Source organism: Taeniopygia guttata, chromosome 2, assembly GCF_048771995.1.
Source record: "Taeniopygia guttata chromosome 2, bTaeGut7.mat, whole genome shotgun sequence".
Classification (NCBI taxonomy): domain Eukaryota; kingdom Metazoa; phylum Chordata; class Aves; order Passeriformes; family Estrildidae; genus Taeniopygia; species Taeniopygia guttata.
Window position 1 is genome coordinate 44,136,217 of NC_133026.1, and position 24,373 is coordinate 44,160,589.

The following is a 24,373-nucleotide window of genomic DNA, read 5'->3' on the forward strand; positions in this document are numbered from 1 at the left end:
CCTCCTGCCCTAGGTGCTAATATGCCCTATATGCCTCAGCCCACTAGTTACGACTATGATGCGCCCCTGAGCGAGGCAGGAGATCTGACAGAAAAGTATTTTGCCTTGAGAAAAGTCATTGGTATGGTGAGTGTTCCCAGGACATTTTTAGAATGGTTCTTTGAAACATCCCAGGTGTACTCTAAACTTTCTTGTTTTTGTGTTGGTGTAAGTTATTCCTCAATATACTATTTTCTGCAGCTGGGGGAAGTGAAATTGAACAAGACAATTAGGCCAACCTAACTGCTTCTCGTTACAAAATGCAAAAGATCTTGCACCTCTAGCTTTTCTTTCTGTCCCGATGGCTTCCTCCTTCCTTTCAGAGGAGAGGATACTGATGTAGGTCTGACACTGGCATGGTTCAGCTCTCCTTTTTTGCTGTATTTGTTTTCTCTCAAGGTCAGTAAAGTAAAAGAATAAAGTAAGCTCACTCAGTCAGATGAGAGCCAGTGCTGCCACAGAGGGAGCAGAGGGAGGTGGGAAGGGTTTGGCTGGGAGTAGAGAGGGAGGAGGAGTGTACAGAGCTTTGTCCTTGCAGCATCAGTCAGCCATTCAGTCAGCTTAGGCTGATGACCTGATGTCAGCCCAGTTTGTGCTGCAGTTTAGTGCTTTGGCTGTCTGTTCCAAACTTCATGTTGAGGTTTTGGGCCTCTAAGAAAGACCAGGCTTACTCAAAAGAACACATCTTGGTTTTTTGTTTTCACAAACTTCAGCTAGTGGGTGGGACCAGCTTTGCCTTGCTGTAAAAATGCAGTGTCTCCACAAACTCCACAAACTGGAGATTGAAGTAGAACATGGAACCTGTGTCTGGCTTTTGAATAGCTTTGCATTGGAGGCTGTTCAGATGAGGTTCCATGAGAATCCCAAGGCTCGGGCTTGTAGTCACTATCCTGTTGCATACCAGCAACATTCCTATTCACTAGAAGACCTTTTTATACTGAGAGTAGATATCCCAGAAGTGTACTATACTTTCTCTATAGAGTTGAGAATGCCTTTATCTCTGTAACTGTGGAAGGTCTGCTGTGGATTTTTTTTTCCTCAATTTCACCCCAGAGAAATCCACAATCTTCCTGATATTGAATTATTTTCTTCAAGGTGCAGGACCCCTCTCTGAGATGTAAGTAGTATTCTAGTGCAGTGAGAGAGCCTTGATAAGATGTGAAATGTTCACTATAACCTCAGGTGTATTGGGTCATTTTTTGGTGTGGTTGGTTTGTTTCTTACTTTGCATGTCCATAGATTTTCAGTGAAATTTTCCTGTCACTGCTGTATTTTCTAAACCTGTAGCAATTGCAGTTTGAGGTGAAGCTGATGAAAGAAAATAAAGTTACCTGTAATAAATGACTGTGTTCAACATGTTAGCTGTGCTACAAGGATAACATTAAAGTCTTCCTTTACAGTTTCCAATAGTTAAAAAAATGTAATGAAGAATTTCAGTCTACAGTTTATTTCAATTGCTGACAGCATTCTTTTAATTTTCACTATTGGAGCTGAAATTTCCTGCTTTTGATTTCTCCTCTTGGGTGAATACAACTTTTGTTTTCTTTAAATCTGGATATCCTGATTGTCCATAACTTTCATCCATCCATACCCTTAACAGGGTACCATTGGGAATTTATTGCTGTGGTCTGTTAAAAACAAAACACAAAGCCTCCAGCTAAACCAAAAACCCTTTCAGCCCCTAATCAAATTTATTTAAAAAAAGAAACCTGGCAAAGTAAGCACTCCAAAGTCACCTATTTTGGAGATGGAGACACTCTTTACAAGGTTGGTCTTTTGTACATGTGTATTAGAATGTAGGTTTGGATTGCTTCACATGGGTATCTCATCTGCAGTCAGGCCATGTCTAGTTAAGGAAAGAACAGATGGGAAGAGAGGCTATTAAATAATGGCAGGAGGTCAAGAAGCGGATGATGGCAAGGAGAAAAAAAGGTTGTAAGCACAAAAAGGAGAAGGCCAAGGCAGAAAGCCACTGTCTGGTCTGCCACACCTTAAAGGTGTCCAGAAGAGTAGTGAGTGAGTGGAGGCCCTTCATCCCTTCTCTCTGCTGATTTCTGGTGATTATTCTTAAAAGTAGACAAGAAGCAACCAGAAGTAGATGGGTGGTCAGAACATTTCTTTGTCATCTTTCCCTGTGACTGACTGGACAGTTGTCTAGAACAGGAACAGAGAGAAGCTAAAGGTGGGACCTCAGGTGTTCATGGAGCTCTGGTCTCCAGGCCTGTTTGTCTCAAAGACCCCAGCCCAGGTAAGCGGGTGGTGGTGGTGGTATCATAACACTGAAAGGAAAGGCACAAGAGGCTAGTAGTTCCTATAAGGAAGTGTTGCTCACAAAGGGTCAGATGGAAACACTGTCTTACAGATTTGTAAAGGTTCACTCAAGCTCCCATGAACTGGGGAGAGGACTACAGAAAAGCTGTGGAAGAGAGTAACTTAGGCTGTAGCCACAGGAGGGCTCCAAGGGCACTGGGAATTTTGGTAGTTCACTTTGTTCATTATGCTTTTTACCTTTACCTAATGTTGAATAGTTCTTAAAAAATTTTCCCCATATGTGATCAAATAAGATTTTTTAATTCGATCTTAAGACTAGATGCAGCTGTAATCTTTACGGAGATTATTTACTCTTAGCCAAAGTTATAATTTTGTAACTTGCGAAGTGTAAAGTGAGAATTAAGTTAAAGTATGTTTGTATTCAACTTGTGTCTGTGTGTGTGTGTTTTCTCCTTCTCTTTCTAGTATAAGCAGTTACCAGAAGGTCTTACCCCTCCAACAACACCCAAATTTGCATACGGGAAGGTTCGCTTGCAGAAGGTAAATTAACATCTGTAATACACTGTGTCTCTTTTCATAATGCTCTCTGATTGCTTTTTATAAAAAATATTTATGAGGGTGTCACAACAGGCTCTAGATATCCTACAAAATAAGGAGGAAAACCTTGAAAGCAAACTTTGAGGAAGAAGGGATCAAGTTCGCAAGTTAGGAATCATGCGCATATTAGAAAATGATCAAATGCAGCTTACCTGGCTGTAAAAAGATAGTGTTTACAATATGCAGTATGTACCTGAATCTTTGCTGAACATAAATGAATATGTTATTAACACAGCCGATTCATAGTTGTTAAAGATAACTCATGTATCAGTAACGTAGCTGGGAGAATGTTACCATGAGACTTACAACAAAGTGTTTTTGTAGCTGGTGATACCTCTAAAGTGGAAGGAAAAGTAGAATATACTTATTTTAAATACTTCCAGGCATTTAAATTTTGAATGTGGAATATTTTTGATAAATTTGAAAATCTCATTGATAAAGTTTCTGACAGGATCTGTAGCTGATGAGAGAAATTAAATCAGTTTCCTGCTGAGGGAAAAGCACACAGAACTAAGCACTCAGCACTCAGCATCCAGCCTGTCTGACAATAGTGGTGTAGCTGGTCAGCTCACAAGTATCTGGGGTTTGACTGTAGCACCATCATTTAAGGACCAAGGACAATTTTTTGTAAGATACATTTGAGAGCTACGATTCTGCAGTGAGTGAAGTGGATGGTTTAATGGGCAACAGAGGAGACAGCAGATATGAATTTGGCTATATTCTTTCTGCTGGGCTCAGACAAGTTTTGAGATGGAGGATTACTGCAGTTGATGTGCTGGATAGCTTAACTCCTAATGCTCTGATTTCATACTTTGTAATTTCAATTTGGCAGTTATTTTTCCAGTTAGTGATGTATCTCATCTCTGCAGCTGAAGCATTGCAAAATTTAGTAGTGATAAGGCTTTGCAGGCATTTTCAAGTAATTCCACTCAAGTGGTGGGCAGAAGTACTTTTTGCATAAAAGTGGTTCATCTGTGAGGTAGAAAGAGATCTATATCACTTTCAACAATCTTTGAGTTTCTTCTTCCCATATGATGTTTCACTGAACTGGCAGTAGTGACTAATTATAGGCTGTTATCGCTACACCCACCACTGTGGCTTCTGTCTTTGGGTGCGGGCACTTGGCAGCCCAGTTATCAGATATTGACTCTCCCATCTTGTCATGGGTCATGGCTCTCAGGTAAGGCTGTCCAGTTTCAGTAGAATGAAGAACTTTCATGCCTTCAAGAAATGAGTGCTGCTGGACTCTCACAAGAGTCAGATGACCAAACTTGCTCAAATAGTGCATCTTTCATCTAACCTGCACCTTCTACACTTTGTGAGTTTTTGAGAAGTGTTTCGCTCTCCAGGTATCAGTTTTAGGAATGCAGACGGCATGTCAGATGTAAACTGCCAGATAAGGTTTCTGTCATGCCAGTACACATACTGCTGTCTGTGCTGAGAGCCTCTGGAAATGTTTTCTGTGCAGAAGGCTGCCTTTTGCTCTGTGACCCACTGCTTAGCTTCAGCAGCAGTTTGCTCTGCTGGGTTACTCTGCAACACAAGATGAGTCTCCAATCACAGGGGGTTTGTTCTGTGCCAGCCCAGAGCTGCCTTCCCAACTCCATTCTAGCCTCACCTGGAACCAGTTCCAATGCACTTTGTTAAGTGAAGAAGCCTTAATGTATTTTGGTGAATAGCAGAGAGGGAATATTCTAGACAATAGCATTTAGCTTTGGTAGCAGTAAACTTCCTAGCTATGTCATTTGCAGTGACAGTCAGTGCTAGCACAGGTATTGTGTGGGTCTTCACTCTGCAGCTGAAGTCCAGCAGTCAGTCTGCCACTGGAGAACAGTGAATCTACTCCAGTGAACCAACTCCCCTGACACTTTTGCAGAAAGGATGAGAGAAAGGAGACTCTGGAGTATTTTCAGGGGTCATATGATGTACTTTACAGAGGTACATGTAACTGGAGCATGATGTTCTCTATCTCTTTTTTCCTCAAGATATTCTGTGGCAGTTCAGTCCTTACATACCCATTCCCCTGATGAGAAAATTGTTCATTTTGAGCTATTGATTTATTTTAATGAATCCTCCTGAGTGGGAAAAATCCAGTTTATTAAAAGATGCTGGAAACACTGACATGGCTATGTAAGAGCAAAGGCAGGAAAGCAGGCGGTATGGAAAAAATCTTGTTGGATAGATGCAAAAGAGAAGTGTCGAAGATGGGGAATGAGGGCAAGCAAAGGCAGAACTGCAGTGGTTGGGCTCCAGAAATGTGAACAAGATGATAGGTTTTAAGTATTTAAGCCCCAGAACATAGGAAGCATTCTTTCCAGAGGAGAGTAAATGATTCTTAATTCCTGCAATGTGTCCACGTGGCTCTGCAGGCTTGTGAGCAGGTGGTAGTTTCTGGTTACCAGAAACCTGGGGGGCCCTGAGAAGTGCTTGATCACAAGGAAGTGCTTGCCCTAACACAGCAGCCTGCAGATTTGTAAGTCCTGGAGAAGTATTCAGTTCTTAAGATGTGGAGAGCTCAAGCAATAGCAAGTTGCAGGTAGTGCTGGTGTGTGTTGGGGCTAGAAAGGGGTTAAGCAAACCTGTAGTTGATATTCCCATTGGAACAATTTAGTTTCTTTTTTCTTTCATGCTTGACTTTACACTTGGGTTTTGAAGACTTTGCTCTGGAGGATTAAAAAATATTGGTTTTTTTTTTAGCAGTCATCTGTTGTTTTACAGGTTGTTTTTAAAAGTTCCTGACAATATTTGTAATTTTTAAGTTTACTATTAATTTTCTCTTGTGGTACTGATTATCCACTAAATAGCAGTCAGCAGGAATTTGCAGCAAGACAGCAAGACCAGATCTAGTCTTGAAGATTTTTTTTGTATGTACCACTGAAGACTGAAAAGCTGAACAAAAATAAACTACTGAAATTTCAAAGAAACATGCTTCCACTGATCCCTGAGTGAATCCTGCATGGTTGACTCATATTCAGAATAGAAGCCCCTTCACTAGCAGGGACTTAAAAAAAAAAGTCGAACAGGCACATATACAAGCTGCTAATACTCAGGTCAGCAAGGCACAAAGCAGCATTCGTTGCCACTTAGCAGCTCAAGTGATGCCCATGTCTTAATGCTGCTTGTATTAATTTCTGGTTTTGCTGTCCACCTAGGGGTAAGAATATTAATGCCCATAGGATTGATTGTTCAATTATATAAATTACTTTTGTCAGTGTTTTGCATCTCTTGCTAAATCTCTCCTGTGGCCTGGCAAGTCCTGCATATTCCTGTAACATTACTGGCTCCCTTGGAGGAGCACAAGATAAGGAGCGGACCATGTATGCAGTCTGGAATGTTTGGGAAATTTTACAGTATGAAAGATGATTGCTATTTTAGGTACAATTTTTAAACTGAAAACATAAGAGCGAACTACTTTCATGAAAATTTTGCAAGCCGTGTTTGACCAGCAGTCTTCTTGCCCAAGTGAACATGCTTAGCTGTAGGCTAATAAGGGTGAGTCAACCTCCAGATAGTGTTGTGTTACCTTTTAGATACTTACAGTGTTGGTGTTACCATTTATATACTTACGGTGTCCTTTTACTTGCTTGTTCCTAGCTAGAGTTAAGATAAGCTCATTTCAGAAGTCTGTTAAAATCTGTCTACATGGTTGTTGTGGTTTAATCCTGGTAGGCGGCTGAGCACCATGCAGCCAGTCATCCTCTCCCCCAGTAGGGTGGGGGAGAGAATCGCAAAGGTGTGAAAATTTGTGGGTTAAGATAAGGAGAGTTCAGTAGGTAAGCAAAAACTGCACACATAAGTGAAACAGAATAAGGAGCTCATTCGCTACTACCTTTGTGGAGGGAGGCTCTCAGCCTTCCCCAGGGTAGCAGGGCTCCATCATAGAATCATTAATGTTGGAAAAAACCTCTAAGGTTACTGAGTCCAAGCATTAACCCAGCCACTACTGTATTTTTCACTAAGCCATGTTCCAGAGTGCCACACCTTTTGAACAATTCATGTGTGTTGGTTACTTGTCAAGGTAAACACTGTCACACCAAACATCTCCTCTTCCTCCTTTTTCCTCCAGCTTTTGTTGCTGAGCATGACAGCAAATGTACAGGATATCCCTTTGGTCAGTGGGGGTCAGCTGTCCTGGCTGTGTTCCCTCCCAGCTTCTTGAGCATCCCCAGCCTCCTCTCTGGTGAGAGAAGCAGAAAATTCTTGACTCTGTGTAAGCCCTGCTCAGCAATAGCCAAAATATACCTGTGTTGTCAGCAGTCTTAGCAAGAATCCAAAACACAGCCCCATGTGAACTACTGTGAAGAACATTAACTGTATCCCAGCCAAAACTGCAGACTTAATTATGTGTACAATAGACAATTCATGCTGGCTTCTGTTGCATCACTGTAAAATGTACGTACATTCTATATGTACGTTCTAGTATTTTAGTATGACTTTCATGTAAGTTCTACAAAAATCAATACTTCGGTTATTGAAGTACCTTCAGAAATTTGTACTACTATGAGTACTCTTACAGTATAGTTTTACATAATTTTAAACACCTTTTTTTTTTTCTTCTTTTTAATTAAGCATTTGAATGTAAATCTGGTATGAGAGGTATTTGAATGTGTAATGTGTAGTTACTACTGAACAGTGATGATAATTCTGGGGAAACAGACTGACATCTTTCATGAAAAATCACACTAAATTAATTTTTTGAGCTTGTAAAGACACTAGGCATATTGTGTGCATTTGACTAATCTAAAACTGATAGTGGTGTTTGAGAGAGAATCATAGATGGGTAGAATATTCCATAATGGCAATAAAAGGCAATTTAATTGTATGCTTCTAAGTCCTTATTCAGCAAGGTATTTATGTGTGTGACTAGCCTAAACCGTGTTCCCAGTCTCATTAAAATCAGTCCAGCTACTTACATATGATAACTTAATTACAGCTTTAGAGTTTCTAAAATCATTTAAGACTAAATAGGGTAAATTCATCTTGGATGGCTCTTGGTGGAATTAAACTGGAATTAAACTATCCCTACTTAGCTCAGAATGATTCCAGAGTAACTCAGTGGGAATCAGTGGCATTTTCCCTAGCTTGATTTTAAGTATAGCTGAGCAAAATTTAGGTAATATATTTGTATTAATCATCCCAAGCAGTTGTGATTGTTTATGCAACTTTCATAGAGAAACTACTGGGGTAGTTCTAGTTAAAAAATAAAGGGTCACTTTTATTTTTATGAATGCATAGCAAAATTAGAGCATCTGTTTTTATTAAATCACTGCTCTACAAGTGGCATGTTTCTTTCAGAGCTCATCAGTTGTCTCTGCTATATTGTATTTTAAATGTCTGCAAAGATGGTGTAAAGATTCGTTAACTTTCTGGACACGTGGAGCTAGCTGACTTGATGGCTGGATGTGCTGTTATATTTGGACTGAAACTTACTGACTTTCATATATCTGCCTTTTCTGTGCTGCAGGCAGGGACTGTGTTGGAGGTTCTTGATGGACTGTCACGTTCTGGACCAGTGAGAAGCACTTACCCATTGACCTTTGTTGAGCTAAAGCAGGTGAGGTTTCCTTCAGCAGGCACTTTGCAGTAATTTTGTGGAGTTTATTTGAACAACCCTCTGTGGTATTACTCTTCTTATATCGTGCACTTTATCTAGCGCACAAGGAATAGTATTATAAAGGTATCCTGGATTTTTGCATTGGAGGCCTTTTCATATTCTACAGTACTCCTGTTTTGCACCTGAGGTTTTCTTATTCCTGTGGATATAGGTGTCTGTGCTGTCTAGGCTTTCACCTTGATTTCTCTCTTCTCCAAAGTATTAATTTACAGGTACAGGTTTTAAAAAGCTTTTCTTTTTTTTTTTTTTTTTAATCATCTTCATAGCCCTCTGCATGATCTGCTTCAGTAGTTCTGTGTCCTCTTTTCCTGAGGAGCCCAGAACTGAGCACAGCACCGCAGATGTGGCCTCTCTAGGGCTGAGGGGAGGGGCAGGATCATCTCCCTTGACCTGCTGTCCATGCTTTTCCTTTTGTTCCCAGGATATCATCAGCCTCCTTGGCCCCCAGGGCACTGCTGGCTCAGGAACAGCTTGTTGTCCACCAGGACCCCAGGTCCTTCTTCACAGAGCTGCTTCCCAGCAGATCAGCCCCCAGCCTGTGCTGGTGCATGGGGTTATTATTCCCCAGGTGCAGGGCCCTGCACTCACCATTTTTTTGAAGGTTCTTATTTACCTCTCCAGCCTGCTAAGGTCTCAGGAATGGCTATGACTTATTTTTTTCCATTCCTGATGGAGAACTTTGTGAAAATTATTCCAAAATGTTCCTGATCTAAGCCATGTATTTAATGGATAACTAAATAATGTTGACTTGATGAATGTATCAATTTATGGGCACTGGATGAGAAGTGAACTTACAAGTTTTTTATGTAAACTCAGTTATAAAGGGATTTTCACCAGTTTACCTAAAGGTCACCCATTACCTAAAGGTCAAAGTAAACTCTAATGTGAAATGCTCTCTGTGATAGTCACTGTCTGAAGTGAATGAAAATCATCATTTCAGTGCAGACATGTAGGCAGAAATGTGTGATAGTTTTAATTCATTACCTGAATTGAAACAGCAAATTACTTATTTCATTACTCTGTTGGGGTTTTTTCCTTTTCTTTTTCCTAGTATTTTGGATATGTACTGTATAGAACCACACTTCCAAAGAACTGTGTGGAGCCAACGCCACTGTCTTCACCTTTAAATGGAGTCCACGATCGTGCCTATGTCTCTGTCAATGGGGTAAAATCAATGTTTGCTGCTATTAATTTTTGCCATCAGTGGCCTTCATGAAAGTCGAGGTTGCAGACTGGGTTTTTTTTTTCCTCCTTTCTCCAGATCACCAAAGCAACACTGATCATATTTAATCACATGAGGAAAATAAGGAAGCATATACTTGATGCATACCAGATGTTAAAATTAGTATTTAAAAAAACATTGCTATCTTTTGTCTTGCCATTTTTCACATATTTGAATATTGATACATATTTATGACTGAGGTGAATAAGAGACCTAGAGAATGGATTTACATGCAGGTTTATGGAATATGTTTCTGGTATATATACTTGGTGGCTTTCTGCAATGTTTGCAAAGATTTTTTTATTAGTTTCTTCCTTTGAGGTTGGAAGGAGGAAGCTCGAGCCTATGTCTTACCTTATGAAACTGGCTTCTAACCACAGTTTAAAAAAAAAAAAAGTATATTGTACAGAATGTAAACTTAGTCTTTCTTTGTGTAAGCAGGGGTTTGGCCTTGCTAAAGGAGAATTAATATAAATTCATGTATTTTACAGTCAATTTTTTAGTTAATATTTGATGCATATTGACTCTCATCACCTTTGTGTCCAGACCAAGCTCATCTTTCCTTGTGTTGTGGGAATAGGTATAAATAAAACTAAATATTGTTGCACACATAATTGGACGATTAAGCCAATGATTAAATCACTGATATTGCCAGAATCTTTTCAGTCATTGGACTAAATTTGGGAACTTGCTTTTGTGAATCAGATGCATCAAAACCCACTATCACATCCAGTTGATGTACTGAAATGTGAATGTTGATGTAGAAGTCCTTTGTGTATGGGTGTGCTCACATGCAGGAGGTGGAGAGGAAAGGGATTATCTTTACTCTTTTTTTTCTTTTGTCACTTTTAATCTCTTCATGCAAATTGAAAAAACAAATAACAGGGCATTTTCGGTTTTAAGTAGTTACTGTTTTCTTCTTCTTGTTGCAATTCATATAGGTACCTCAGGGTGTCCTTGAAAGGGACAAATCACTTAAGATAAACATAACTGGGCAGGCTGGAGCAAATCTGGACATCTTGGTAGAGAATATGGGCCGAGTCAACTTTGGTAGATACAATAATGACTTTAAGGTAAGTAAAATCTATTGAGTTATTGGATTGTGATGGCTTTTTGTCTTTTCCACAGGTTAAAAAGAAAGTAGTGAATTGGGAAGAGCACAAAGGTCAGAATTAGACAGCTGTAACTTTATCTAAAAATATAACTAATCACTAGTTTCATCTGAGTTTTCCAGTCACCAAAATCAACAAGAAATTAAAAGCTGATAGACATATTTTAAACTTTATTTGTTTGTTCACTTAGATTATCAGCCAAAGTGTCACCCACAATATTTTCCAGTTCAGTTAAGTTTGTAGATAACAATATTAAAATTGTTTCTATAAACTCCAAAAATTAATTCTTTTAACTCCATAAAAACTCCAAAAATGTTTCTATAAACTTCCAAAATTGGAAATTGGTCCAGAAGTTGATTGCACTTTGAGGCTTGTGAATCCTGGGATTGCTTTGGAGGCTGGAAGGATGTATGTATGTGTGCATAAATACACTGTTGTATCTTTCTACTTGTTCCATTTCATTTGTCAGCAGTGTACCCTTGCAGTACTTTGAGTATGGCTGGGAAAGACTGTCCATGAGCACTTCAGCGTGCAGAAGTGCCAGTTCACCCAGACTGACCAGGTGTCAGATAATTATCAGAGAGCTTCCCAGTGCTTCTGGATGTGTGCTACCCTTCAGGACTGACCTCCATGCATGAGTGGCTGTGATGGGTTGACCTTGGCTGACCTTGCTCATTCTGTCACTCCTCCTCCACCAACAGGAGAGGGGGAGAAAATACAGTAAAGGTTTTGTGGTTCAAGATAAGGACAAGGAAATCACTCAGAAATTACTGTCATGGTCAAAATGAACTCAACTTGGGGAACTCAATTTATTCTTAAATAGGTCATCAAAGAGATGCTCCCAGAATCACTGATGGTCTCAGTAGGGGGTCTGTTCCAGAGTCAGCCGGAACTGTCTTTGTCTAGTATGGGGCAGCTTTTGGCATCTTCTCAGAAGAGTCCCCACTGCAGCTCCCCTCGCTAACAAACCCTTGCCATGTAAAGTCCATACCATGGAAGTACCACTAATGTAGCACTAGGACGGGCAGGGGCAATAAAGCAAATTTTTAGACTGGTTTTAGACTTAATGGGATCCTCAGTGCTGCGTAACAGTCAATAAAAGACAGGAGTGCTGTAGAGGTGAGTCTGTTATGTTTGTGCTGTGTACAGTTCACAGCATGCCATTTTTTGATTTTTGATATTATTAGGATGCAGTAGGTAGCAGTAGAGCCAGCTGTGTTCATACTGTCTCTTCAAGGTATTTTGCCTTTATCTGAGTGGCAGGGGAACCCCAGTTTTGCCTTCACGTTCAGGCAGCAGAACCATTGCTTTTATTTATTTATTTATTAACAGGCCAGATGATAAGGAAACCTATATGCTTGGTGTTATTTAAGATAAGAGACTAGAGGTTTAGAGATTGGATTAAGGACGTGTTCAGTTGCTGTGGTTGAGCTGAAATTCATACTTATACCTTTTAAGAGTGAAAGCAGGTTTAAGAGACATGTCCATGGTGAAAATAATCCTCTAAAAGCAGGATCTTTCTGTAAAAAAGGCAACCTTCCTTGGGTGACTTTGGACTATGTGCATTGCTTCTTTCTGTAGACTCCATCCCTCATGCTCTCTTTTGTGTTGATTTTGAATACTGTGTGTAATTATACCTTGGGTTTTAAAAAATCCATGTGCTTTTGAAAATCCAGTTAGGGGAAGAGGTTCCTGTCTTGTGAAACCTTACATTTTTTAGCAAAGAGGATAGGTTTTCAGGGTTTTGTTTGGCTGGAGTTTTATTACTTTTTTGAGCTTGAAATAGATCTAGGCATCTAGCTTTTGGGAAGGAATCTTGAAAGGATTTTGGGTTTAAAACATCCTGTTGATCTAAATCATGTTGTTAAAAGATACAAAGGGAGGAAGAGTGTGGTTTCTGTTATTTTATGTGTCTTTTTACATGCACACTGCCACTTATATCCCAGTTTTACTGGGAAAATTTATATCCACATTTTGGTACACTGAGTCACTAGCCTAAGACACTAACTTGCACAATAGCAGAGAAAGTGGTATTTACTTACTACAAATCTGCTCTAGATAAGGATCATTGAATATGTATTCTTATGTAGACCTAAGTAAGAATGTTTAGTAGGTACGTAATATAATTTGAAAAATCACTCTGTTCATAGTGCCTAAGGATGAGCTTAGGAAGGCAACTTAGAAAGTTCAGGCTAAAGTTATGTTGCATTATTTCGATTGCTAGACAGAGTAGAGTTTAGGTTGTATAGAAAAGTTTTATCACCTAACTTTTGACACTTGCAGATATTTTAATTTGTAATAAGCAAAATAAGCTCCCGTACTGTAGAGTGGACATTAGGTAAAGGAAGAGAAAACCACTTAGTGGTCGTACAGATGGTGAGCCTTTGAGAGACAGTGCAATGCTTATGAGATACCACAGCAGACACACATTGTACAAGCTCTCCAAAGCCATGGAAACTGTGGTTTTGCTTGTTCCTGTTTGACATGTTATGTTTCCAACAAAACTTGTCTTGCGCCGAAAACCAGCTTCTATACAGGGTCTATTCAAGCAGTTAAAACCAGCCCCTTCCTTGCATTACACTGAAACACTGTTTTAACAAAATTACAGTAGTGTGCAGGGGTAACTTGATGTTATTTTCATTCTTCGTAGATTATGTCCTTGCCTTGCTTTGGCATTCAGTGTGCAAGTACCCCGGTGTGCTGTAAACCACTGTGTACATGGTCCTATAGAAATGAGATGGGATTCCATGGGCTTGAAGCTGACTGTAAGCTAAAAGTATTTCACTGAATTGGGCATGTGCACTGATTTTATTATACCGTATCTTATCTGGAGAAGATTTGTGGGCAGTAAGTGCTACTTTCTCTGCTATGGTGCAAGTTAGTATCTTGGGTTAGTGACTCAGTGTTACCAAGTGATGGTATCTCAGGCTTAATGATATTTAATGTTGCTTCTCCTTTTTATTAAGACTCAAGTTTTGGAATCATGTCCATGTAAAAGCAAAACAGATTTTTTTTCCAGTTACAGGAAAACAATTTGAAAAAAATTTTGTGTATCAATGAAAACCTGAAACTCTGAAGAGGAACAGATCTTTCACAGAGAATAAATGAAGCTCTTTATTTTTAAACAAAACTTGTAACTCGGTGAAGATCAGATGCTTGTTTTTTCATACACAGATTGACAGCTGTTACTTTGATCAGTTTTTGTTTGTGACTGATTTATAGTACATCCAAATAGCTTCAATAACATCAGCTAATTGTATTTCTGTATTGCTTTTTTTTTCTTCCTCTTAGGGTCTAGTTTCAAATCTAACTCTTGCTCAAGATGTACTTGTGGGATGGGAAATCTATCCTCTAGACATAGATGGAGCAGTGAACTATGACATTATTTATCTCCTTCATCACCCAAAGAGATCTGCCATCAAAGAACTGAGTTACGAAGTACCTACATTTTACACTGGTACTCTTTCAATTCCTGGAGGGATTCCAGACTTGCCACAGGACACCTATGTCAATTTTCCTGGTTGGACAAAGGTACAAGGTTTTTTTGCTGTAAAAACCTCAAAGTCCATTTAGAAAGCTACTGAAACTTCTATGGACAATCAAAGTCCACCTCTCTTAGATGGGTAGAGGCGGGTCGTGGAGGTGGGTGTCTCAAATTTATTTAAGAATAGATTCTTTGTTTTAAGTCAATCTGGAGATAAAACATTAAGAAAAGGGAAACATATTCAAAAGATACATAGTGTTGATCTAGAAAGTGGAGCATCACAAAAAAAAAACCCAAAATCAAAACAACTGAACTAATCCACCCAAGTTTTTCAACAGTGAGAAAGATTAACTGTCAGGCTGTTTGGATGTGTTGCATTTGTTTGTACAGGTTTGTTTTTTTTCTTTTTTGGATCATATTTGAGGTGCTGTGTTAGGAACTATGGATCCTATTGCAAAGCATAAAGGGTTTTGGACTCTGTGGCTGGTGGTGTGCCACAGATATGTATCTAATGCATGGAGAAGCTTACCTGTACCCAGGCTGAATGGATCAGAGAGCACTGCACAGGGAAAGCAATTTATCTATAGATAAGTTCTTACTGCTATGAGAAGCTGGTGAGCAGATCTTTGCCAATGGGAAATTCTCACAGGGCTGGAGTGTAGCTAGAGCAGGAAAGAGTGTGTTTTCACAGTGCCATGTCTGAAACCACCAGCATGCAGGATGGGGGAGGCACAGAGAGCAGAGTGTGTTCACTGGAGTGTTACTCTCGTGGAAGCCTAAGTGTTTAAGTCCAGGCTTTAGGGAAGTGCCTGTGGCAGTGTTAGGTAGCAAAATTGTTCTTTTCTGAAACAATTAATTTACTGCTATTAAAATAAAGTGGGACAAGGAGCTGCTTTTGATCTGTCTCCACTGCCAGTATTGTAGTGGTTAAAGCACTTCACAATATGCAGACAGCTGTGATGCATTGCATGCTCTTGGTGTTGCTGACACTAAGCTTAGATGAGGAAGTCTGACTTAGTCCCTGTTCCTGTATATGTGCATGTCACACAATCACTGAATAAACTTCAAAAATTAGCTTTTTTTTTAATGGCAACTGGAATCTTAGACCTTTTTAGTGAATTCTGTGACCCTATCAGTCATAAATCTAACTCAGGAAGCGAGGTGGCCATACCTGCCCGTTGGCAAACTAGCATATTTAAAATGGCAAGGTAGTCCAGGAATTCTTAGGTACTGGTGGAAATCTTTTCCTCTGATCTATGGAAACCTCTGTTTTATGTTTGTATACCCTGTAAAGCAGTCCTGGAGAGAGATTCCAGATGAACAAATGAGCAAATGCCTTTAAGGTAGATGAGTATAAATTCCATTCACTGTAGTTCCTTGCATGGCACTGTGTACATTGCTTAAATGTGGAGTGGGATTTTTAACAGGAATTAAAATTCACCTGTCTGAGTAGTTGAAAAACCACAGAAGCAGCACTTACCAAGAAAACTTAAACTCCTAATAATGGTTCTGCCTTTGCAAAGGCGAAGAATATAGCATGAGGGACAGCCTGGAAGGAAAGGTGCAGTATTAACAGTCATGACCTGTGTTGTAGCTTGCTTGCCTTCAGGGCTTCTTAAACCCTTCAGTAGTAATAAAACTACCCTCCACATGAGGAATCACAATGCCCTTAAGCATACATGCCACTGAGTGAATATTTAGATTTATTGAACCTTTTTTTTTCTTCAAAAGAGAAGAGGATTTGGAGTCAGAACTGTTCTTGTTTCCTTTGGAATCATGGGCTATAATTGCTGTCCATGCTAAAGTAAATCTTGCTAGTAAAGATGAAGTTCCTCCCTCTTTTATTTTGTATAGGGCTAATTTGTTAGTAGATATAATGTCATAATTTGCTTGTTCGGTGCATTCAAATTCCTGAGTGTGAAGTCTTTGGAAACTGCAATATTAATAAAGACAGTTTGGAGTTGAGAAATTTAAGTTCTCAGCTTTACTGGAAAAAGGAGTTACAGCCAGTGACTGATTCAGATCAGAAACAGAGACCTGTCTTATCATATCTCCTGCATCAGAACTCTAGTGCAGTTGATTCCCACACTAAACACCTACTTCCCACAGGTTACTGACATTCTCTGTGAGAGGAGGGCCAGTGTCTAGTGGGTACACTCACTCATCCATCTTATGTGTGGGGAGTTTGCGTTCATGCCATGTTTTCTTGTAAACCTACTACAGAAAGTAGTGAGCTTGAACAAAGATAAACTTGGTTCAAAAAAAACAGCATTTGAGGTCAAGGTTTATTAACACCTTGGCAGAACAGTGCAAGATAGGATCTCAATACCACGGAAGTGATACAGAGGTGAAATAACTCAACTGCATTTGTATGTTACTAACTCCTTAAAAAGTTTCTCTTTTGAGTTTCATAAAATTTGTTTTCATAAATATGTGAAAAAGGAAACACTAGAAAAATACCACTAAAGCAGCTTGAACAGCAATTCTTGTTATATTACATTTGTGCTTCTGTAAATTGTGTTAAAATATTCTGATTTCAGCTATCCCAGACAACTTTAGAAATCACTAAATGAAATGAAAGTCCTATTTTCCACTGATTCATACAATTTTATTATGTTTATCAGTGAACATCCATGCCATGAGTCTGGTTTTCCTCTATGTTTTGATTACCAAAGACCAAAACAAGCTTTCCATCCCTTTCCTTGACACTAGGCTCTTGTTTGATATACAGTGAAAGAACACCTTGGTGGAATAAAAGCAAATTATTTATGCAAATCAGCAGTATATCTTGCTTAAGAATGATGACTCAGCTCAACTCAATGGGAGTTAGTTTACAGTTTTACTAAACATTCTGCAGCCTGCCAATTTATGGACTTTTGGAAAAATCTGCATTTGTGTCACTTCAGTGTTTCTATAGATATATTAGTGTTTTGACTTTTTTCCTTTTTTCCTTGCCCATTTTTAAAAAAATCTTTTGAATTTAAGGTATTTATGATGTTAGTACAGTATTTTGAGCTAGGGATTCTGACCACCTCAACTATAAAAAGCAATTTTAAGAATTTGTATGTCACATTTTCATTGTACTTAAAATAATAGTACCAAATCCTAAGGCTTTTAATGGTTGTGTGTTAGTACAACAGTACTTTATTGCAGTGTGATTTCACAAATACTTTTGTCAACTAAGCTATTACAAGTAAAAGAGAGATCTGAATTTCATGTGTCTAGACAAGCTGTATCTTGCCCTTGAAATCACAGAGCAGGACTACCAAGGTGATGTAGTCTTATACTTTACAGGGAACCGTAAGAGCCTTAGGATCTGCTTTTTTCTTCTGTGACTTCATTCTCCTTTTAACAGTTAGCTTCAAGCAAATCCAGTTTTCAAATTTGTTTTGGTCATAAACTCGGGACAAAAATCAGTGCAAGGAGCTTGCAGTTGCTTTTCTAATTATTGTCATATTTGGAATTACTGCAGTGTTTTACCACTTTATTTTTAAATATTAGTGATAGCTTTAACTGTTCAGGGAATTTAAGCTGTTTTGACTGTCATTAGCATTTTCTTGCACAGATTTTCTATCCTTGAAGGGAGTTCAGTTACTATATCAAGAATGTTATGCTTGAGTTGATTTTGTCATTTCACCTCTGACAGATTATTAAAACATTATTTTTTCTTTCTCTCTTAACAGGGGCAAATTTGGATCAATGGCTTTAATCTTGGTCGCTACTGGCCAGCCCGTGGTCCTCAGCTGACCCTTTATGTTCCAAGGAATGTACTCGTTGCCTCGGCACCAAACAACATAACGGTGTTGGAGCTGGAGCGCTCTCCTTGCAGCACCCAGGCATGCGAAATAGAATTTGTAGACGAACCTAATATCAATGCGACCCTACAGCATGAAACTGATAAACCCCCACTGTTTGTTAGAGAACTATGGATGGGACATCTATAATGATTTGAGTATTTCTTTATCTTCCGCCCTTTGCTTCTCTTTCCCTCCAACCGTACTGTTTTACACCAAGTCTTCGGAAAAGGGAAGTTATTTAGGTGAGGCAACTTCTTAAATTCTTCAAAGACATATTTTTTAAAAATCTCTCAGTTAAATATTGAATTTCTTTTTAAAAATAAAAGCTGGAGCTTTGAAATTTTACTTGGACTGTGAAATTGAACTCAACTGGAAGGTAATGTTTCCATCAGCCTAGTAAAAATGTAGTCCTTGTACTCTGCTTATACTGCAGTAACCTTCCTATGCTTTTATTTTTTACCATGTTTTGCAACTGGAGAGGAGGCTACAAAAGGTGTGCAGGCTCCACTACCTTGCTGGTTTCACTTAAGTGGACTGGTAAGTCAGAGCTGCCAATAGACAAGACACTTTCAGCTTCCTTAATCACCTTATTAGAGTATAGGCATCATTTTAGTTTCATTGGGTTTACTGCCAGCATTGAGTGGACCTCATTTTTTTTTAATGCAAGTGACTTTCAGAAAATTTCAGTTGATTTCTTACGGGACCAGTGAGGAAAACTGTGGAAGAGAGCATTCAAATGCCAGCTGGTCCAAACAGCAGTAACATGGAGTCTGCATCTGTCCTTTCTTGGAAAGCCAGTTTACTGCTTCCCTATTGCTTTTTCTGAAGACTTAAAGTAAATTCATAAGTACAAGGATATGTGAAATTTAGGCTGCTTTGGTGGAACCACAACTTCTGACTAACCTGCCTGCAGAATGTGGTTTTAAAATTATGAATTTTTTCTTTAATTTTTTTTTTTGTTTAAGTTTGTTTGTTTGTTTGTTTTATTTTTTTTTTCCCTATCGGTCATGGTGTACCTGCTTTTCATAGGCCAGCACCTTGGAAGTGGATGCTTTAAGTTAAAGAATTTTATTTCTGTTTTAGTAATTAATCCACAGCAATTGTTTCGTTCCAGTAAACTGATGGTCTTTGTATTTGCAAAGATGCACAAACTCCATGAGTACATTTGACTTTCTGCAGACAAAATCTTGGTTCTTGCGATTTTGGTGTCAGTCATGCAAATTCTATGGTGATATTTAAAAAACAGAAGACGATCAAATCAAGTATTTTCATAATCTGTGATTTCTTCCTTTGATTTTTGTCTGACATTATTAAAATCATTCTTTAAAGATTAAATTCTTCCTCTGTGTGTTTGAGAAGGAAAAAAGGATGAGAGAATTATGAGCATTTATATTAAGGGAGAAATAAGACTGTAAAGTCTCTGTGGATGAGGAATTATTCTCATTAATGTCTTGTTTATTTTCTCTGTAACGAAGATCTGTACAAAGAAAAATGAAGCAGCTAAAATGGGCTGAGCATACACTGGAGGTGCCACCCTTTTCTGAGACAGCCAGTGCAAGATCCTAGCTATTTCTTCTGGTGAGGACCAATACTATCACTGGAGAAGAGGGTGTAAAGGAGCACCACTCACTTCATGTCTGCTCTGTGTTTGGTGTGTTTGATGGGCTTTCAAAGGAGACAAATGTGGCTCGTCCAACAGAGCGGTTCTGCTTTCAAATTCTTACCTCAAATGTCAGTCCCAGGGTCTGTACCCAGACAGGATTGATTTTTGGAGTGGTCTGCTCTGACCCAGATTCTTTTATTTCTTGGCACCATCCCTATGGAGAACCTGGAATGCGCTCTGCATGTAATTAATTATCAAGTATTAATTACCTCAGAGCTAGGCCTTGAAAGTAAGGGATGAAATAGAATCAGTTTTTAACTGATGAGTTTTGTGATTTGAAGTGTGCAGTACTATTCACGTATTATTTAAGCTCAGTGCTGTTACAGCTGGGAATATTTTTATTGTATGACAGTTAGTGCTGTGAGGGCAGTGGAACTCCTGGTTCTCACTCTAACTTCAGTTTACATCATATTTGTGAAAACATAGTGTGATCTGTGAGACTTCACTTTTCACCATAACTACATAACATTACCAGCAGACAGGCTTTGCATCAAGAATTATAAACATGCATCTAATTAGTTCTAAGAATAACAGTAACAACATGAAAAGAATGGGTTTAAAGTTTTTCAAGTAGGGCTCTAGGTAGCTTCTTTAGCATACTTGCCTATTTACTGCTTTCAGTGAAGTCTCCTGTCTACAAAAAAGAGCTGAAAGTTGTGGCCCTGATTACTAATCCTCTTCTACCTATATGTAAACACTGCTAGAGATGTTATTTGACCATGCAGAAGGGAGGTCCCTGTGACAAAGGACATTCAGAGTACGGCTCTAGGATGAACCTGTTGCTGGTGCTTTAACCCAAGGATGTGTCTGCAGGTGCTGCAGCTGAGTGTTCTGCCCTGCGTGTGCCCACACTGGGGCACTGTGCCCACACCACATACCTTGGACTTACCTTAGATTTCCTAAGGTGGCATTTCCTCCTTTGCAGCTTCAGGCAGGTCAGTTATTTTAACATGTCTGTCCTCAGATATAGTTCAGCCATGTCCAAAGTGGAAATGTAATCAGAATTAAACCTTCTGATTGAGGGCAAATGAGTAAGAGAAGAGGGGCCATAGGAAGTTACCTGGCTCACTTTGACCCAGTGGGCAAGGCACCTGTGGGTCTAGTTTCAATTTATTTTTGAAAGGCAAGGTGTGAAAGCATTGTCAGACCCCTGGCTAATACCTGTGCTGTAGTTGTATGAACTATTCCAAGTGCTGGAGTTCATCAGGATGGTCCCTCTGGTGGAGGCAGCTGCCTCCTGAAGGCATGGCAAGAAGGAATATTCCTAATGCTAAAACTGTGGGTCCTCAGATCTTTCCTGATGTATCTCCTTGGAAATTTGCAAGTGCTTTGCTTGCACAGGAGCTGAGTAATGAGCACATTATTTTCTGATTTTGGCAGACAGTATGGTATTTGGCAAGTGTGGTATTTGGTCAGAATTAGTTCATAAAACCCAGAATTTTCACACTGATCCCCTCTGGTACGTAGGTAAATGCTTGCAGTTTTGTGGGAGGATGCCCTTTAAAATCTACCCATAGAGTAGCTGTTGTGGCTCAGCTTAGCACAGATTTATTTATTTTTTCGTGTTTTTTTCCTCTGGAGTGGGGTTTATAAACTTAGTCTATAATCCTGTCAATGCATGAATGAAAGCCTTTTAATGTGATTATTTGGGATGAATGAGCAAATAGAAGAACAAGAACTGGCAGTGTGCTATATAGTTGAATTCTATTTCTTAACTTATGTATGAGGCTCTTTCATAATGTAACTACCTTACTAAGTGTTAGTCAGCATTTTCTAGTCCCTGAATGACAGGATTGAGGCTTGACCTTGCCCTCCTTTAGACTCTGTGCCTTTTGTAATTCTCTGCTGCAGACAGCTCTCCAATCTCCTGCTATCGAATCTCTTTGGGAGCTTCACAGTGCCTGTTGTTTTCTTTTGCAGTTTTTTGGATGAAATACTCATTTTTTGTTTTCGCAGTTTGAATACTTGCAGGAGTGACTAGAAATAATCCTTCTGCCAGGACAGCAAGCACTATCCACCTGACAGATATGTGTCAGATGTTCAGAAATGACAATTACAGAAGAATGATAATCCTGTGATTGGCAGTGTGCTCTGAAGGGGGTGATGCTGTTACTGTACAGGCTGAGAAGGTGACAACATTTTACCAGATAATACAGGATGAAAGGTTTGTAAGAGATGATCTAGTCCTATATCTCTCTACCCTAAGGCAACATCATTTGTATAAATTAATATTGTTAAATATTCTCAGTGTGTTTCTTAACAGAGAAAGGTATCACTTTCACTGTCCACAGCCAACACAAAGTGTGTATTTGTGCTCTGAGCTGTTTTGTCCCCTCTCTCTTTCTTATCTCTCTTTTAACTGTATTTAGAGAAGTCTTAAGAAGTGCAGGGTAAGATTTTGCAAGAATGTGAAAGGGCAACCAGCTCCTGAATGACTCGATCCAGGTGTTACAGCATCTTTTTGATAGAAATAACTGAGTTGCAAGAAAGTTGTCTTGCAGGCTGGGACTTAAAGGCATAGCAGCTAACCTCAAACTGGTTGGGAGATCGTGTGACAGAAGAAACTGGAACCTGCAGATTGGGATCTGCTTTAGTAGTTCTCCTTCAATAAGAAGGCAAAACTAGACAGAAATAGATTATCCTAGAACTTAGTTCCATGGGCTGAATGGAAAAATGTTGGAGAAGTACATCACAAAGATCTTTCTTATGCTTTTGCTGAATAAAGTGTGTATGTTTAAAAATCCCTTTTCAGAAGATATTTCCTATTGTTTGTTACGTTATCAAATATGGGAGTAGTGGCCTTCCCCTGCTATGGGGGAAATGTTGAAGCTTTCAAGACGTTTCACAGAACCAGAGCTTATTTCAGGTAATGCAATCCCCTTTGACTAGCATATATAGTGTGGCCAAGGAATTTGGGATATATTTAAGAACTCCTGTTTTGGGCTTTAGCACATACACCTGTCCCTCAGGAGGCAAGGATATACAGAGCTCCAAAGCCAGGTTCTTATGAAGGTACCACATGTAACTCCATAGAGTTGGAATAGGAAGCAGGGAGTTTCTTGTTCCTGAGACTCCCCAGCACACTTTGATAGCAGACCCTGTGCCAGCATCACAGTAAGATTGCTGTGTTGTACTCTGGTGTTGTGCTTACAGCTGCATGATCGTAATTTAGCCTTTTAAAATCTTTTGGTAGACAAGAGAGGAGAAAAACCAGCACTCTAATGAAATTGAGAATTGAGTTTGAAACTCCAACTGGAGGTACCTTTGTTAAGTAGAGTGGATCTGTTGAATATCAGTGCAAATTCAGTAGGAGATTGCTGCCAATATCTATGATCTGAAAGGCTTTTCCTGTTTAAGTTTTCTTATTCACTGTAAGTATATGCGCTATTTTTATTGAACTCAGTGCTTCCGTAGGGCTCATGCTTCTATACTAATATTAACTGAGCATTTTCAGTGTTTGTAAATGTGGGCCAGAGTACAGATCTGGACCAGTGGGGGCAGATGCCCAGCAACTCATCCCTCTGATGCTGTAGGTAAGAAGTTGTTACCTATTTACTGTTTCATTCTTCCTGAACTCTTGCTGGTTCTTCCTCTCACAGTGGGGAAGGCTTTCGTGTAGAGAAATTAAAGAATTCCTTCAATATGTCTTTATTTGTCTAAAATGATGTTGATCTCCAGTCCTTCCACCTACCCACTGGCAATTTGCAAGCTGGATAAAGATGCCTGTGCATCCAGCTTGCTTATGCCTGTCTTCTTTCTTTCAAATTTCATTCAGAGGTTTCTTTTCTCAAGTTCATCATAGTTAGGTGTACAGAGTGAACACTCCTTATGGATCTCTAGTCTAAATTTAGCTAGAAATCTGCCCTGGCTGTGGACTTGTTCAATAGCAAGCAATCTCTTGCCCTGGGAGAGGGTGAACTGCTGTTGTGTCTTGTGGCTGTGGGATCTGATTTTGTTCCTGTGCTATGGGTGAAGGGGTTGTCCAAAGCACAGGATGAACTGTTGAGGAGACGGAAGAAAAATAAACTGATAGCTTCCTCCTAACCTTCTTCATGCCTTGCTTGATGCTGAGCTTTAGACCTTTCTTCTGTTTGCTAAAAGTGTTGGTTGCTCTTCTCACAGCAAACAGAAATGGGATAACAGAAACTGTGCAGAAGAAAAATGGCACTCTTTTCTTGTGTCTTCCATGTTAAATTTTATTTCTGGATGTTGAAACAATCTGCTGTACCATCAAGGCTTCCTGGAAGACTTTAAACTCTGAGAGATGGGTCTGGATCCTACATGCACTTCGCATATTTTCTTTTAAGCTGTTTTGCTTTTTCCCCCTCAGTTTTAGGATGTGGTCTGTACTAATTATAAACAGGCAGATTCAATGTGCTGAAGAACCCAAGGACCTTATACTGAACTCACAAAATGTTAGCATGATTTCCTTCAAAATACTGTCTGTTGTCTTCTGCATCCCCATCCCCATGTGTTGCTTTACTGGTCCTTTGATCCAGAGCAGTGTCTACTTCAAAAGCTGAAGTCAAGACGACATGAGGCTTTTGACTGTGGCCAGAGACACTTTCAGACAT

The 24,373-nt window shown here is 39.3% G+C and overlaps 1 protein-coding gene across 1 annotated transcript in view; it reads left to right on the plus strand.

Annotated features, from left to right (window-relative positions):
- The window catches only part of GLB1 (galactosidase beta 1), a 40,843-nt gene extending 21,372 nt beyond the window's left edge, over window positions 1-19,471 (plus strand). Inside the window, exons 10-16 of the mRNA XM_030265118.4 lie at window positions 14-126; window positions 2,776-2,850; window positions 8,372-8,461; window positions 9,573-9,686; window positions 10,685-10,816; window positions 14,147-14,386; window positions 18,023-19,471. Coding sequence (XP_030120978.4) covers window positions 14-126; window positions 2,776-2,850; window positions 8,372-8,461; window positions 9,573-9,686; window positions 10,685-10,816; window positions 14,147-14,386; window positions 18,023-18,283 — 1,025 coding nt within the window. The 3' untranslated portion in view covers window positions 18,284-19,471. The remainder of the gene's footprint in view (window positions 1-13; window positions 127-2,775; window positions 2,851-8,371; window positions 8,462-9,572; window positions 9,687-10,684; window positions 10,817-14,146; window positions 14,387-18,022) is intronic.
- Window positions 19,472-24,373: the final 4,902 nt, after the last annotated feature.